The sequence below is a fragment of the Typopeltis vanoorti genome, chromosome 17 (assembly GCF_054136105.1).
Source record: "Typopeltis vanoorti isolate ZY-2024b chromosome 17, IOZ_Tvanoo_1.0, whole genome shotgun sequence".
NCBI lineage: Eukaryota > Metazoa > Arthropoda > Arachnida > Uropygi > Thelyphonidae > Typopeltis > Typopeltis vanoorti.
In genome coordinates this window covers 26,905,652-26,920,107 of record NC_143565.1, presented here as the reverse complement: position 1 = coordinate 26,920,107, position 14,456 = coordinate 26,905,652, and the positions used below count along the sequence as shown (strand labels likewise).

At 34.5% G+C, this 14,456-nt stretch overlaps 1 protein-coding gene across 1 annotated transcript in view; it reads left to right on the top strand.

Annotated features, from left to right (window-relative positions):
• The window catches only part of LOC150097235 (sodium-independent sulfate anion transporter-like), a 217,815-nt gene that overhangs the window by 135,388 nt on the left and 67,971 nt on the right, over positions 1–14,456 (top strand). Inside the window, exons 10-11 of the mRNA XM_090407626.1 lie at positions 8,739–8,783; positions 13,265–13,325. Coding sequence (XP_090263752.1) covers positions 8,739–8,783; positions 13,265–13,325 — 106 coding nt within the window. The remainder of the gene's footprint in view (positions 1–8,738; positions 8,784–13,264; positions 13,326–14,456) is intronic.

The window sequence follows — 14,456 nt, the reverse complement described above, 5'->3', positions numbered from 1 at the left end:
CATTGAAATCTGGATATTGAATTAGCTGGCATATCATGTGGAAATTGTTTCACTTGAGAAAATTTTTTGAGAGGAGACACAGTGGCTGAATTATGTAGAGAATTGATCAGCATTGCAAAAGAGGATAAGTGCTCCAGTATTGATATCAATAAATTGGGGGATAGATAATATTAGAGACCGTTTAGGTGAAAATAGCTGGCTTTTAGTGAATGAACTCAGATGCATAGCCTTTTATAAATAAGGATTTTAATAGGCAAGATTCTTTTCTAGACTGTGATGGACATAAATTCCAGTTTCAGTGCTGGAGGCATAAAGCAGCTTGAAAAAAGTATTATATTTGGTCTCTAGAGCAGGTTTTCTGGATTATGTAAAATTCCAAAAAAAAATAAAGATAAAAAATTTTATACTTGGTTTTAACCCTTTTCCCAAGTAAGCAAAGCAAAGTTTTGCGTGTGAAATATATTCACATCTGAGCTACTTGTATATAGAGGCTAATGACTTCATATCACTTGCCTTAGTATGTATCCCACCTTTCAGGTGTTTATAATGCAATGCAAATAAAAGTCCTCAATGCATATTGAGGTCTTTTCAGTGGGAGCCAGACCTGGGAGAGATACAAATGTTGAAGTAAGGCAGAGGTCAAATATCTCATACAAGTAGATAAAAGGTGCTTGACCTTCTTAATAAAAATCTCTGGATGAGAGAAAGATGTAGAAAGTTTTTGCATTATACATGCTTGAAAGGGGATGTGCTTTGCATTATGGGATACATACTAAGGCAAGTGATATGAAGTCATTAGCCACTATATACAAGTAGCTCAGACATGAATATATTTCATGCACAAAATTTTGTTTTGCTTTTTGGGGTAAAGGATTAAAACCAAGTATAAAATTTCTTGGTATCTTTAACATATATTACACCCAAGGTAAAAAAAAAATTTCTATAAATATAGACACACAGTATCTATATACAGGGTTTTTTTTTAATAAAAACTTAGTTGCATTAAAAAAAAAATTACTTCTGTGGATGAGGAGAAAGCAGAGGAGTCAGAAGAAACATCAACATTAGTCTTTGTTGTAATACATAAAGGGTATTCCAAAATACAGCAGTGGAAGAAATGGATGAGTGAAGAGGAAGAAACATTTCTTTTTTTTACATAAATTTTTTGTGAGTTTAGAGTTGAACCATGAAGGAATATTTTCCAATCAAAGGATGCAATGTGCCATTTACTCTTCCAATTGCACTATTGAGGCACTTTTGACGTTGCAAAGCAGTCTTAGATCAGTCTTGGATAAGAGTTAAGGAATTATTAGTGACAGTGGAAATGTAAGCAGCTGAACTAAAAATCTAAGAAAGTGGAGTAAATTTATGAAATATGGGTCATTAATCAACATAATTGCCCTTTTATACCTAGTTAATGATTTTTAGAGTTCTTAGAGGCATTGCCCAGATGTGAAAACAGTATTCAGTAGCTTGATGGATTGGCAAATTGTACAGAATTGATAATTATTTAGTGGTAGTTTAATGTTTGAATGAAAGAGAGAAAGCAGTATTATAAACTTATTACAATATTTGTAATAAGTTATGCCAAGAAAGATTGGAGATTAGTTATCTCTTCTTTTTTGAGAGATTAAAAGTTGATATTCAAGAAATTATGATTTATGTAGTGCAAATTTAGTATATTACCTCTTTCTCATTTGAGTCATCAGCTGGTGTGGATTGTATATGTGGTCAACTGGAAATGATCATGGAAAACTGAAGATAAAGATATCCTTTCCTTCATGCTTACACAGTGATCAGAATTCATCATGAAAATTATGGAAACAGCTACCATGTTAGAGTAAAACTTTGGTTTAATATAAACCAAAATAAACACTTCACATTTCAACCTTCACGTTGAGGTCATCTAGAGTATACACATATATACAAAGAAACAAGCTGCACACAATCTACACGCTATGCTAAAGTTACTGATCAACCGTTAAAAGTATTGGCCTGACTTCTGGTTAAAAAAAAAAAAAAACCCTTACTACATCAGTCCTGTTATTATCTATTAGGTTACAAATTTAAATTAAGCTGGAGATGTTCACACCAAAAAAATTACTTATAATTATACATATAAATTACAACAAACATATGGATGGTGGCCAATAAAAGCTGAAAAATTGCTTAGAGTCCTGAAGTCAGGGTTTGCTGGAAAACTAAGTGGGCTGAATATGTGCCCATCCAAATTCTTGGAATTTTTATGCCACCATTATTGTTAAGATTAGGGTGGTTAATCAAAATTTCACAGGCTTCTTTTGATTAACCACCCTAATCTTAACAATAATGGTGGCATAAAAATTCCAAGAATTTGGCTGGCATATATTCGGCCCACTTAGTTTTCCAGCAAACCCTGACATTAGGACTCTAAGCAATTTTTTAGCTTTTATTGGCAACCATCCATACTGATTTGTTATAATTTATATGTATACTTATAATATCTACAGTATATAGATAATAACAGGACTCTAGTTTTGATGTAAGTTTTTTCTTTTTTTTTTTTTCACCAGAGATCAGGCCAGTAGTTTTAATGGTTAATCAGTAAGCTTAAGGGTCAAAGCTGTATAACTGAGAGGAGACCTCCACATAGCCTTTAAAGGAATATGGAGAACCGACCAGGGCTTCTGACCTAATGTCCAATCCTCACCTTCTCGTGGTGCACCCTGTTGGGTATCTACTTTGATACTGAACGAACGAGGATGGGCTGGCAATTTGGGATTTAGCCGACCAAATTGTATTCTTATTGGTTAAACCAAAATAAAAAATGATGGTACAACATGACAAAATTTCATGCCGGCTGGGGCGTCGCCCGGTTAAACAAGGCCCCATTGTTTTTGCCAGGGAACCAGGGCGAACAGCGAAAAGTCAGCTACTGGAACAAATCTGAAAACAAACCCCAACTCAACATCACCAGAGTTAAAGATCGGTACTATCAACGTAAGAAGCCTGAATGGCAAAGAAATGGAGCTAGCTGAGGAATTAGATAAGTACCAGATCGACATAATAGGGGTGACTGAAACAAAAAAGACCAAAACTGGTGAGATCTTTCTGAGCAATAAATACAAAATGTTATATTCAGGCAATAACAATCAAGAAAAAGGAGTAGCCATAGTATTCAACACAAAATACGAGGCTAATCTTCTTGAATGGCAGTCAGTCTCAAGTAGAGTAATGTGGGCAAATATGAGAATGGGGAACTGGACAATGAGACTTATTTGTGCCTATGGTCCCACAGAAGGTTCTACTAAGGTAGAAGTGGAGGAATTTTTTGAGGCTTTAGAAAAAGCAACTGACACAATGAAAAAGGAAAAGTTGGTCCTTGTTGGGGATCTAAATAGTAGAGTAGGAAATGATTGTGAGACATACAAAAATATTTTGGGAAAATTTGGAGAAAAGAGCAAAGCTAATAATAATGGCAAATATCTGTTGGATTTCTGCTCAGGACATGGACTGGTTATTACTAACACCATGTTCCAACATAAAAATATGCACAAATTCACATGGAGAGAAGAGGCTAGGAATAAGAAAAGTCTCATTGACTATATTATTGTTGATAGTGATGTTTTCTTCCTGGTGCAGGACACCAGAGTGTACAGAGGATTTGAAATTGGAAGTGATCACTATTTAGTCTTGAGCAGGATAAAATTGAATTTCATATTGAAAAGAATAACATGTAAGAAAGTTTTAAAGCGAATAAAAGTTGAGCAGCTCTCAGATGTGAACTGTAGACTAAAATAGTGCCTCCGTAGCGCAATTGGAAGAACGACGGTACATTGCGCCCTTCGATTGGAATAGGCCTAAGTTCGATTCTCGTCGCGACGGGAGGAATCTTTATCTGGTCGATTTCAATCGATGGTGAGTTAGCCGATCTCATACGGAGGTAGCAGGGTTTTTTCTCCCGGAAACTTGGGTTTTTCATCCCGCATACATACAAATCGGCCCTTCAGAACACACGCAATTTACAGACAAAAATTACTAGTTGTGGTGGTGTTGGAGGTGGGCGGTAGATGGCGTTGATTCGTAGTAGAGGTAAGGTGTAGAGACAGTTGAAGATGTCCTCCCACGATGAGTCTTCGGACTCCTTGGAGGTATCAGGAATAATAATAATAATAATAATACAGAAATATTATTGAAAAGAAAATGAAAGAGTTTGAGAACAGGAATCAAACCTTGGAGATTCAGTGGCAAACTCTGAAGGAAACATTGATTGATTCTGCCAGAGGGGCATGTGGTGAGGTTGTGTGCAAAGATAAAAAAAATCAGAACTCCCTGGTGGACACAGGAAGTTAAAGAGGCAGTGAAGGAAAAGAAGAAAGCATATCAAAAGTTCCTGGCAAATAAGTCAGCTTTTACTCTTACAGAATACAGACACAAATGTAAGAAAGCTAAACAGTGTGTAAAACTAGCTAAACAAAAGTCATGGGTTTGGCAAAGTCATATCACTTTGGCAAGAATATAGAAAATAAATATCAAGAAGGTGGCAAAATATTCTGGAGGTTGTTGAAGAAGCTTAGGAATGGAGGAAAGAGTGCTGTAAAAGGAATTAGAGATGATAAAGATGAAATGAAAACAGGAGAAAAAGATATCCTTGAAGTATGGAGTAATTACTTTGAAAAACTGCTAAATGAAACAAGCAGTGATGACAGCACAGTGATAAAAAACACTGACCAGGCATGCAGTCAGGAATACATATCCATACTTGAAGTAGAAAAAGCCATCAAAGGCTTGAAATGTGGAAAGGCAGCAGGAGTAGATGATATTCGACCAGAAATGCTGAAGTATGGTGGTATAAGAGTCTTACAGTGGCTGTACTGCATAGTTCAGAAAGCCTGGACAGAGGGACGAATTCCCGATGATTGGAGTAGAGCTCTCATAGTACCCATATATAAAAAGGGAAATAAAACTGAATGTGAGAATTACAGAGGTATTTCCCTACTGAGTGTTCCTGGCAAGATCTATGCAAGTATACTTGAGAAACGGTTGAGAAGAATTGTGGAAGAAAAGCTTGGTGTAGAACAAGCTGGATTCAGGCCAAATAGAGGCTGTCAGGATCAGATCTTCACTTTACGACAAATAGTCGAGAAAGCATGGGAATATAACAAAGATCTGTATTTAAGTTTTGTCGATTTGGAAAAGGCATATGACAAGGTGCCAAGAGAGAAGCTATTCAATATGCTGCAGTTATATGGTGTCAATGGGGTATTATATCAAGCAATACTTAGTCTTTATTTGAGTTGTGAGTCAGCAGTTAGAATTGAAGGAAGTACAGGAAGATGGTTTAATGTTAAATCTGGTGTGAGACAAGGATGTACATTATCTCCTCTGTTATTCATTATCTATATGGATCACATTATGAAGGAATGTGGTATTAAACCTGATATCAAAATTGGAGATGTTAATGTCAGCTCTTTGCTTTATGCGGATGATGTTATACTTCTAAATAAATCCGCTACAAGTCTACAAGATTCTCTGACTAAATTGAATAGCTGTTGTAATAGATATGGTATGAAGGTCAGCAATAAAAAGACAAAGACAATGAAAATAGGCAGAATCATTGAAAATGTCAATTGTGTTGTGAATGGAGAACCTGTGGAACAAGTAAAACATTTCAGCTACTTAGGCACGATTTTTACTGAAGATGGTAAATTAAATATAGAAACAGAATCAGCAAAGCTGGTATGGTGGGAAGTCAATTGAATAAATTCATATGGAATAAGAAAGAAATTAGTCGGAACACTAAATTAGCTGTATACAAGACTGTGTTCAAACCAATTTTAACTTATGGATCTGAGAGCTGGGTCAGAAGTAAAACACTTGACCAAAGACTAGAGACCGCAGATATGAGAGTCCTGAGAAAGATTAGAGGCATGAACAGATGGCATCAATGGCAATATCATATTAAAAATTAGGATATTAGGAAAGAACTTGACATTGTCAGCATTCAGGAATGCGTTAGCAGAGCTAATCTCAGATGGTATGGTCACTTAAATAGAATGGGAGAGGAAAGATTAGCAAAACAAGTGTTCTCTGCCAGGTTGGCAGGAAAACGACCCAGAGGAAGACCAAGATATAGGTGGATTGATATGGTACAAAGTGCTTTAGACGATAGAAATATAAGATCTGATAATGTTGGAATCTTGACAAGTAACAGACTGATTTGGAGGAAAATTGTAGATAGGAAGTTAGTAATGATGTAATTTTTTCGTGTAGTACTGTCATATCCTGTACACCCCTTGTACATGGCAGGAATTTGATGATGATGATCAGTAACTTTAACATACCATGTAGATTGTAGTGCAGCTTGTTTCTTTGTATATATGTGTATACCCCAGATGATAACCTTAATGTTGAAGGTCAAAACTTTAATATAAACTAAAACAAATACTCAAACTAAAGTTTTACTCTAATGCTGTAGCTTAATTATCATGATGTATAAGGATAGCCTAGATGTCTAGAGTAATTATTTTGAAAGACTGTTAAATGAAACAAGTAGTGAAAGAATAATAATAGAAAATTTTCAAGAGGAATGCAAAGAGGAGTACATATCAATACTTGAGGTAGAAAAACCATCAAAAACTTAATGTGTAAAGGCAACTGGAGTAGATGATATTTGTCCAGAAATGCTTAAGGAGGTATGAAATTCTTATGGAGATATAAGTTTTGCAGTGACTACACTGCATAATTTGGAAATCCTGGTCAGAAGGTTGAATTCCAGATGATTGGAATAGAGCTCTCATAATTCCCATCTAGGGGGAAAAAAGGGAATAAAGCTGAATGCAAGAATTACAGGGAAATACAGAGGTATTTCCCTGCAGAGTGTCCCAGGTATGATTTATGCAAGCATACTTGAAAAGAGGTTGAGAAAGATTGTAGAAGAGAAACTTGGAGAAGAACAAGCTGGGTTCATGCCAAATGGAGGTTGTCAAGATCAGATTTTTACTTTATTACAAATAGTTGAGAACTCATGGAAATATGACGAGAATCTGCACTTAAGCAGATCTGGAAAAGGCATATGACAAGGTACCCTGGTTCCATTTACTCCATATAACTCTACAGTTATATGGGGTAAATGGAACATTATACAGAGCAGTACATGGTCTATATTTAAGTTGTCAGTCAGATCCTAGAATTGAAGGAAATACAGGAAGATTGGGTTGATGTAAAATCAGGGTAAGACAGGGTGCACATTATTTCCTCTCTTATTCATTATCTATATTGATCACATTATGGAAGAATGTGGCATTAGGCCTGATATTAAAACTGGACATGGCAAGCTTTTTTTTAATGCAGATATTGTACTCTTATCTTAAACACATAGTGCAAGTCTCCAGGATTATCTAACTAAATTGAATAACAGCCATAACAAATGAGGCATGAAGATTCACAATAAGGAAACCAAAAATGTGAAAATAGGTAGGAAAACTTTAGTGTATATTCTGAATGGAGAATAGAACAAGTAAAATATTTCAGCTATTTAAGCACAGTTTTTAGTGAAGATGGCAGATTAAATTTGAAAAGACAACAGAATAAGCTGGTATGGTGGATAGCCAGTTTAATAAATTTATATGGAATAAAAGAGAAATTAGCCAAAACACTAAACTCAAATCAATTTTTATGTTATGCATCTGAGAGTTTCATGAGAAATAACACACATGATCAAAGATTAGTGACCACAGATTTGAGAATTCTGAGGAAAATTAGGAGTGAACAAATGACAAAGGCAGACTCATATTAAAAATGAAGATATTAGGAAGGGACTTGATGTTTGCACTCAAGAATGTGTGAGCAAGGCTAATCTAAGCTGGTATGGTCATTTCAACAGAAGTGGAAAGGAAAGGTTAGTGAAACAGGTGTTTGTCAAGATGGCAAGAAAAAAGACCCAAAGGAAGACAGTCTAGGTGGATTGATTCAGTCAAAAGTGCCTTAGAAGAATAAAATATTATATATGACAATAAGTGCTGACAAGTAATAGATTAATTTTGAGGAAAATTGTTGATAGTGATTGTTAATAATGTAAGCTTATTCATTTGGTGCTGTCATAATATCCTGAACATCCCTTGAGGGTACATATCAGAAAATTGATGATCATGATTCAAGTCATTTGTACCTCACCCCTTGAATAAAAGTAATTCTCTTCAATTTTCTTATCAACTGAAAACTATTTTCTTTATGGAGTCATTTCCATGCCTCCATAGAAAACCATTCTTAGATTATGGTTTTTCTTCCTTATGTGACATGATTCAACTACTCATCCTTTTCTTTTAAAGAGTCATTTTTCACTACTTCCTCTTTATTACTGCCTTATTTACTTGCTAGTCTCCTTTTTTTTTCTCCTGATTTCTCCCCCTACATACTCATTTCTCAACTTCAGTAATTCCTTTACTGTAGTGTTTTGTTCACTTCTATTTCTTAATGCTACGTTCACCTCCTTTCTGATATTGGTTTTATTCTTCTTTCAGTCACTTCTTTCACTTAACTGTTCGTTTGTTTGGCATTCATTTTCTACTATTTCCAGTGTTGAGATCATGCTTTTGTCCTATTCTTCCTTTATTTTCAATAGTGTATTACTGAATTCAAAAGTTTATTTTATATATTTTCATAATGTTTTAATATTTGTTTTTCATTTTTGGAAGATTTATTTAAATATTATAATGAAAATTAAATTAAAGTTCATAGTTTTATTTTATTATTTTTAGCTAAAGGAAAAAGACTGGATGCAACACAGGAAATGCTTGCCTTAGGTCAGAATATGTCATTACATCTGTGAAAATCATTTGAATCATGTTAGTAATAATATTTTTAGAAAAGATTTTGGGTATTATTTCTTAATTTTAATTATTCACTTTTCAAAATATAGTATGCAGATTTATTTCATTTATGCAAATATATCTCAAAATATATTCTTTTATGACAGAAACAAATGTTGAAAGTTTTTTCACTTGGTTATACTATAAATTAAAAATGCCAAGAAATTATATTCTTGGTTTCATCCTTTATCCAAGTGTAAGCAAAGTTTGCTTATGTTAGGCTTTGCTTAAACAAAGCAAACAAAGTTGTGAAGTAACTTCACAACTGGGCTACTATGAGTCGAAATGGAGGTAGCGTCCAGTGTTAGTAGGTTTTCTGTGTACTGACAGGTTGATGATACTGTCAGTTTGTTTCTTAATAAGGACATCCAGGAATGGAAATTTATTATCTTTTTTCTAGTTTCAATGTGAACTTGATGGTGTTATGGAAGCAATTTGTCAGTATATAGAAAACCTACTAACACTGGACGCTACCTCCATTTCGACTCATCTCACCACGTATCCCAGAAAGTCAGCATTATCCATATGCTCAAAAAAAAGCTATACAGTGTACCACAGGCCCTGGCGACCTACAAGAAGAATTAATGAAAATATCCAAAAATCTATCCTTAAATGGCTACCCTACAATAATCATCAACAAGATTCTCTTTAGTGACATACCACAAAGACAATGAGATGAAACCCAATACATCAATCTATAACAGTTCCATTTGTTAGTGCCATATCCAGAAAATTAGCTCTTCTAAAACCATATAATATCAGAGTAACCTTCAAACCTATTGAGACCATTCAAAAGTTTATAAGATCACCGAAAGATAGCCATCCTTTCTACAAATACTCTGAAGTTCATAGCATACCTTGTTTTTGCGGTATTAATTACATCGGACAGACATCTAGAAGTTTTGATACAAGAAAGAAAGAACACACACTGTCTATAACAGACAGGATATATCGGGCCTTTCTTCACACTTTACCTCTACCAACCATAATATTGAATAGGATATGAGTCATATGCCCTACATAGAAGACAACTACCATTCCAGAACATTTAAAGAAGCTGCTACAGTAGCCCATTCAACAGGTAACTTAAATAAGAATCAAGGCCTAATCTTACCAGATATATGGAAAACTCTAATCAGATCATTTAACCAAAAAAATTGAACTTTAATGAAAATTACATTAAATATCTCAACAAATAAAACATTGCACTTGCAACACGCATATTATATCATATCATGCACAGTGATAACTTTATATAATTTTTAGAATTGTTGGTTAGTTTCCTAGTTTTTGTTACTTTCTATTGTTTACCAGTATATCCCTTTGAAAATGCTGACAGATATCAGTCAGTAAAATGTTGGATATTAAACTAATATTTACTTGACTAACATACAGAATTAAGTCTTTAATTTATTAATACTAGTAGTCAAGAAAAAGGTCATAATAAAAAAACTAACCATTGTTTTCCTTTGATATTGCTTCCTACCCCTTGACTATCCCCCTCATGCACTGTGAACATCAATCCCTTGTAGATCTTTATGCCATCGTAATGCTTCAAGCTGCCTCCTAAGTGTATCCTATCTTATCCTAAACTATACCCTTCTTAATTGGAATTTCCACATGTTTTTGTTATCTCCCAAGTCAAGACAACATGATTACTTTTCCCAATCGGAGGCAGCGTAGCCACCTTAGTCATGGACAAATCTTCTAATCCTATAACTAGATCCAACAATTTCGTATCCTGAGTCTCCTCCTTCATATTCTGCTTCAAGTAATTATGATAGTCTGCTTCAAGTCCTCATAATTACTCGACTTGCACTCATTATACTAATTTGCTGAGGCATGTCTTCCTTATCATCCCCGGCCTATAGCAACAACTAATTTTATATTTTGTCATATTGGCTTCAATCTTATGCCAGATTAACTCAAAAGAACTGTCATCTGCTAGACTGACTCCTCTTGTTGGCTGCAATTCATCTGTTATCATTAGCAGTACCCCACCTGTGTACTGTCTACTTTACTCTATCCTTCCTGAAAATATTAAATGTATCGCATTCAATCTCTATAACTACATCATCTACTGTTAGCTAAGTCTTTCTAATGACTAAATTACAAAGTTGCACTAACCAATGAAAAAAAAGTCTCCATCTTGTTCCTGATACTTCTGGCATTAATATAGCAACTACAGCATCTGTTTAAGCCAGAAGTCAATTCAAAAATATTGAATTGACTATCCTATTCAATATTTTGTGAGAAACTAGATTCTGCACTTGTTAGTCATTTTCACTTATTTGCCTCATGGACACCTTCATAAACAATAGTCTGCATCTACCCTAATTTCTTTAGTTTTTTTTACTTTGTGCTTCCATACTCTCAGTGAACAAAGCCCTCTCTAGACACCTAACTCCAAATCCATTTAATTGCAGTTCATCAGCATTGTACAAATCTATACATCCATTAAGCTCAGGATATAGTTTTACAAACTCTACATTATTCCTTCTGCACCACCTGTGTATTGATTCATTAGCTATAACTCTTTCACATCTTCACTCATGCAATACTTTTCATCTTGTAGATTATTGGTTCCAGCCAAAACAATCAATTCTTTCACCTTCCCTTTCTGCATTCTTAAAGCATTACTAATATTATTAGTTTTTACACCAGGGAAACAAGATTTTGTGATGCTTACATGAAGTATCCCTGTTATCATAGAATCACTAAAAAAAAAATCTGCTTACACTCTTTCTTTGCAATTTTCTTTTTGGCTTTGGACCTCTTGTTTATTTTTTTCTCTTCTGAGTTCGACTAATCTCTTGCTGTTTCTTCAACCGCTCAATCTCGCACTTTATCCTCTGAAGGACTACATTCGAGTGAACTATATTTTTATTCAGGTCTTCTAGGTTCTCCTGAACTTCTGCCACCACAACTTTTGATACTGTCTTACTGCTACTTTCAATCACTTTGTTTATATTCGCTTTGCTTTAAACCCGAACCTCCATTCACTCCAATACTTTCAGTTTCGTGTTTTGCAGTATTAACTTCTGCTACTTCATTCTCTCACTTCCAACAACACTCGCATTTCTGGCTTGTAAAACATCTACATCACACTCTCTCTCCACTTCTACTCTCATACCACAATCCATTTACTCTTGGCAACGAATACATAGCACACATCTACATTTCATGAAATCCCCCCCCCCCTCCTGCACAATGTCTTGGCTGGAATTGTTCCAATTTGCATTGGCAAATGGGAACAATTCCCATTTGCCAATTATAATATAAATAACAGTATCTATTGCACACTGCATGATATCAAACATAAATAAATGCACTCAACCACATGAAGCTCGCAATTTGTAATTATCAAAATATCATTAAATCAATATCGAAACAATGACTTAGCTGCGAGCTCATGATTATGTGGTCCATCCAGTACATGCCACCTGGTGTTTCCATTTAAATGGCTATATTCAGTTGTTTGCAGACAATGCAAATTTGAGAAGAACTATGAAGAGTACAACAGATGTTGTGACTTTACATGAGAATCTTAATAGAGTAAGTGAGGAAATGATTACAGATTCCAAATTTTAAAATTTGGAAGACAAGGGTGTGAGCATGTTATACAGTTGAGTGGAGATATGGGATGAAGGAGTTAGGACAATCCAGGAATGGTGATGGATCCGAATTGCAGAAAATACAACAGATTATAGCAGTGATTAAAAGTGACTGTAACATGTAAAGTAATGAGGTTATGGTTTGCTATATAAAGCCTTGATTATTTGACATGGATTTCTCTGCACACATTTAGTCGCAGGTTTTCAAGGGAATGATATTTTGGAAAGGGTCAAGAGATAAGAGTGAAGGATGGCTAAGCTCACTCTTCACTTCATTCTTAAGTCTATTAGTATGTGAACAGATTGAGGGAATTCAGGAATGGAGGGAGTTAGGTCAAACTGGAGACCATCCCAAGTTGTATAAAAATGATTGAGTGAGGAGTTTTTTTATGGGGACTGGTTGACGAGTGGAATGCATTTTCTGTGAGTGCATTAAGTGCAAACAGTGAACAAATTTAATGTTCATTTCTCTGAGTTTGCTTGACAGTGAGAACCACTCATACACCTACTCTGTGGTGATGATGTGATAATGATAATAATTAAAACAACCTTTTTTTGCATATTTGTATTAATCTTTGGTGTATTTTATTTCATTTGAACAAAAATATTTTTCACCATTTTGAGTGCTATCATATGTTTCATGTCACATTGCAGGTTTAATGGAATATTTACAGCACTGGGAAGGATTAAAATTAGTTTCTTTCCTAGTGCTGAAAATATTCCATTAAATCTCTAACATGATATCTTCATAGCACTTAAGCCTCAACACACGAATGTTTCATGTGATTTTTGTAATTGCAGGTCTTTGCAATCTAGTAGGTTCATTTGTATCATCATATCCAACAACAGGTAGCTTTTCTAGGTAAATAACTTTTTTCTTCCTACCAAATATTAATATTGTTATATTTATATTTTTTAAATATTTTTTGCCCCTCTAATCGAGCTACATGTATCAATTAAAAGTAATTGTCATCTATATCTATAAATAGATATTCTTGATAATTTCAGCGACTGATAGCTGTGAAAAGAAATTTCAAATGTTCCATCTTATGTATTCTGTTTAATATTTAGTTGGTTTGTCTGTTTAGAAAACAAATTTCAATCATTTTAATTATCAAATTTAGAATTTGATAATTAAAATGATATAGGTAAGTGCAAAAGAAGTGGCAATACCTCTAACCAGGTTGTTTAAGTCTCAACACTGGCATTGTCCCAAAGGAATGAGAAGAGGGCAATATTGATAGTACCATTATATAAAGACTTCAAGATAAGTAGTAAAGTGGTGGTGAAGATATTGAAAAAGTTGATTATGAGCAGAATTCAAGAATGGATAAATAAGAGTATGATTCTCTATGAGAGAACAGTATGGCTTTGTGAAGGAGATATCTGGTTTTAGTAATTTACTCATTTCCTATAATAAAATGACAGCTAGCTGAGTTAGATAAGAGAAATGGCTATATGAGCTGGATTTTGAGAAGGCATTTAATAAAATACTGGACAGAGCCCTATTAAGTTGGAGCCAATAGGAATGAACATGAAGCTGATATGAATAAGAGGATGGTTGATGGACAAGCATCAGAGAGTAGTAGATGGTAAAAATGAATCAAATGGAAGGCATTAGACCAGTGGTATGCTACAAGGCCCTGTACTTGGGCTGCTACTGTTCAATTTGAAAATTATCTGAAGGGAAATATCCAGTTGTTTGATAATGGTGCTAAAGTCAGGGAGAGCAAGAGTTAATGAAGGTGATGTGAAGATCATGTAAGATGATATAAATAAAATGGTAGTTTGAGCAAAGGGTAATTGCTCAATTCAACATGTCAAATGCACTTTGGGATGAAATAACTATAAGACTGTATTACGGTGCTAGAACTGGACTATTAGAAATTGAGGGCAAGTATTTAGAGATGATCACAAAACAGCTCAAAAGATCATTTGGATATTCAGAAACATTGGCAAGTAGTCATAGTTGAAGTTATTATCCTTCTTTGTA